Source organism: Monoraphidium neglectum, assembly GCF_000611645.1.
Source record: "Monoraphidium neglectum strain SAG 48.87 unplaced genomic scaffold scaffold03084, whole genome shotgun sequence".
Taxonomy (NCBI): Eukaryota; Viridiplantae; Chlorophyta; class Chlorophyceae; order Sphaeropleales; family Selenastraceae; genus Monoraphidium; species Monoraphidium neglectum.
This window is the reverse complement of record NW_014010544.1, coordinates 4,584-7,315: the sequence shown is the minus strand read 5'-3', so window position 1 is coordinate 7,315 and position 2,732 is coordinate 4,584. Positions and strand designations below refer to the sequence as shown.

Below are 2,732 nucleotides of genomic sequence, written 5' to 3'. Positions count from 1 at the left end.
GTATCAACATGGGGAGGGGTGCGACATGCTTGGCGCCGTGCTGCCGGTTTGCCGCTGCCGCCCCGCCGCAGCGGCCCCGCCGGCCCCGCGCACCGTCCTGCAGATTTGCACGCCCGCGCCCTCCATCAGCTTCGTGCCCTGGACGATCTTAGCCACCTGTACCGCCCAGGGAGGGCCCGGTCGAGGGCAGGCGCATGGCGTCGGCATGGCGGCGGGGAGGCGGCTAGGCAGGGCGGGTGCAGAAGAGGGCCCTGTGGCGCACGATTATTGGCAGCATAGACACGTTCCTGGCAGCACGGCGCGCATGCCGCCGATGCCCATGCGGCTGCCCAGCGCCAGGCGGGGCGCCGAGGCTGAGCGAGCCACGCAGCGCACAATGCAGTGGCGCATCGGGCTCAGCTGGGGGGTCTGCCGCGTCATGCCCGCGCGGATAACTCACCGTCCTCAGCTGCCCCGTCGTGGCGGCCATGGCTATGTGAAGCTCGCAAAATCCGAGTGCGGAGACGAGGAATAGAAAGCAGGATCTTGATACTGCAGAGCGCTTCATGAATAACACAACTGTATTTGCGTCTTGTTTCGTCGACCCATGTGCCTGCTTACTCGCTCTTCAGGGCCGGGTGACTCAGTTACGACGTGGGGTTACGAATAAACACGACCTAGACTGCCTGACGTCAGATATGCCGCCATCAGACAGCTTGCATGGATTGATACCGCGATCAGCGCCTTCTCCGCTGGCCTTGTGCAGCGCGAGGCGGTGGGCTCGAGCATGAGAGCAGGGGTCAAGCGGTGCGTACCATGTGCACAGGCCGCAACACACACATGCTCATCACGCAAGCGGATTTACACAGGACAAGACACAAAATAGTCTTGGTACATTGAGCTCGTGTTGCTCGAGCTTCACACCAGAGCGCGCCCAGTCGTGCTGCAAACTCATACCTCCCCCAGGACCGTTTCAAACAGCTGTCGTCCACTCCGGCCGACAAGCAGAGATCTAATGACAGCGTCCAAAGCAGCATTGCCTCCATGCATGCAACACCAAGCAGAGCATCATACACAGTCGCCCAAGTCAGGTGAGCGAGTTCGGCACAGGGATGGCGAGCTTGGGCCCAAAGTCATTGATGCAAACGTGCACGCCCATATCAGCCAATAGGACTGAGTGAGTAGTCAAACCGCGCAGAGACAGCACGAGGACAAGGTCCCCAATGGACGCTGCAGGCGAGGCAGCGGCATAGGGCACGCCACCCGGCGAGCCAGCAGGAGGCGCGCTGCGCAATGGGCGCTTTCAGAGGCAGCATGAGCAGGCCCAGTCCCATGCCTTCGCCAGACACTGACGCATGGCGTGATCGGCTGATCTTAGTTTCAAGGTCTCGCAGGAAATTGTCAATGGTGTACATACGGTAGATGGAGGCTTGAGCGCGCGAGTGCAACAGGCCCCCGAGGCAGGTAGCACGCCGACGAGCTCCCGGCAGGCTCAAATGGAAAGCTCAAAGAGTAGATTCTACGAGTTGCGCAAGTGAGCGCGGCAGGCAGGGCGGCAGGGGGTATCGACAGGAGACCGCGAGAAAAACTGCCCTCGGCGCCGCGTGCCTCGGGTGCTTGCGGTGCTCACATCTACATTAAAGATACCTGCGGAATATCTGAACCCGCACGTCCCGCTCGCAGCCTGAGCCGTACGGCCTTGCGGCGGTGCACGCTCTTGCGCAGTGCCACTGCAGCGACCGTCTTTCCCAGCACGACCCCTCAAGGCGAAATCCCGCCGACCCCCGACCGGCCCCTGCTCCCTCAGGCGCCGCGTCCTGAGGGTGCCGGACGCGACAAAGCCGCTCTTCGTCTCGGGCGTCACGTACCGCGCCGGGCGCTTCCGCTGGGCTAAGCCGTGCCTGCTGGTGGTGACGTCGGCAGCAGTGTTCGTATTGGATGTGCAGAGCCAGGGGGAGCTGGAGGCCAGGGATGGCAGCCATGCCAGCATCCAGCTGGCGCTGCGCGCGAGCGAGGTGGGCAGGGCGCGCGCAGTTTGGGGGAGCTCATGCTGCCGCGGCGCCTATTCCGGATTCGGATCCGGCAGGGTTGAGATGGGGCCGGCGGCGTCGAAACCCGCATGCAGCGCGCATGCTGGCCGCGTGAAGCAACTGCTTAGCGCCCGCGACGAGCATGGCAACCATGGGGCCGCGCCGCGGCGCGCATGGGCACGGCTGCTCCCCGGACGAGCCGCTCCCATACGCTCGTTGGCCGAGCCCTCTCCCAGATCCTTCGCGCATGACCCTTAAGTATCCAATCCCATCGTCCTTGGTGCTGGTCTATCAAATGCATCAGATATTGGACGTGCTGCTGGTACCAGGCGGCCTGAGGGTGGACTTCAAATCTCAGGGCGCACTCAAGGCGAGACCGGGGTTAAGAGGGTGACAAGAGGGCTGGGGTTTTGGGGGGTGAGGGTTTTGGGGCTGGTCGGGCAGGCGAAGCTGCTTGAAGGGCGAACTGGGATCATGCAGCGGGAGGAAGGGGGGCGGTCGGTGCCCCTGCCCGCCGCGGCCTGCTTGCAGTCGCGCGAGCCTGAATGCAGCGCAAGGCGGGGGCGCCAGGTTCGCCAGCACATGGCCGGCCCATGACAGGCGCGGCGCGGACGCCCGCACGCGCCCCTGCGCGCAGGTGAGCCCCTCAGTGTTTGGCTTCGGCCCTTCATCCGAGCCTGGCCCCGTCTCGACCGCGTTTGCGGCAGCCGCCGCCACTGGCGG

At 64.4% G+C, this 2,732-nt stretch overlaps 1 protein-coding gene across 1 annotated transcript in view; it reads left to right on the top strand.

The window, feature by feature from the left end:
* Positions 1–1,475: 1,475 nt before the first annotated feature.
* Positions 1,476–2,732, top strand: part of MNEG_12132 (hypothetical protein) — a gene marked incomplete at both ends in the record, with an annotated part of 5,801 nt that continues 4,544 nt past the window's right edge. The window contains 3 exons of the mRNA XM_014039395.1: positions 1,476–1,513; positions 1,787–1,994; positions 2,610–2,646. Coding sequence (XP_013894849.1) covers positions 1,476–1,513; positions 1,787–1,994; positions 2,610–2,646 — 283 coding nt within the window. The remainder of the gene's footprint in view (positions 1,514–1,786; positions 1,995–2,609; positions 2,647–2,732) is intronic.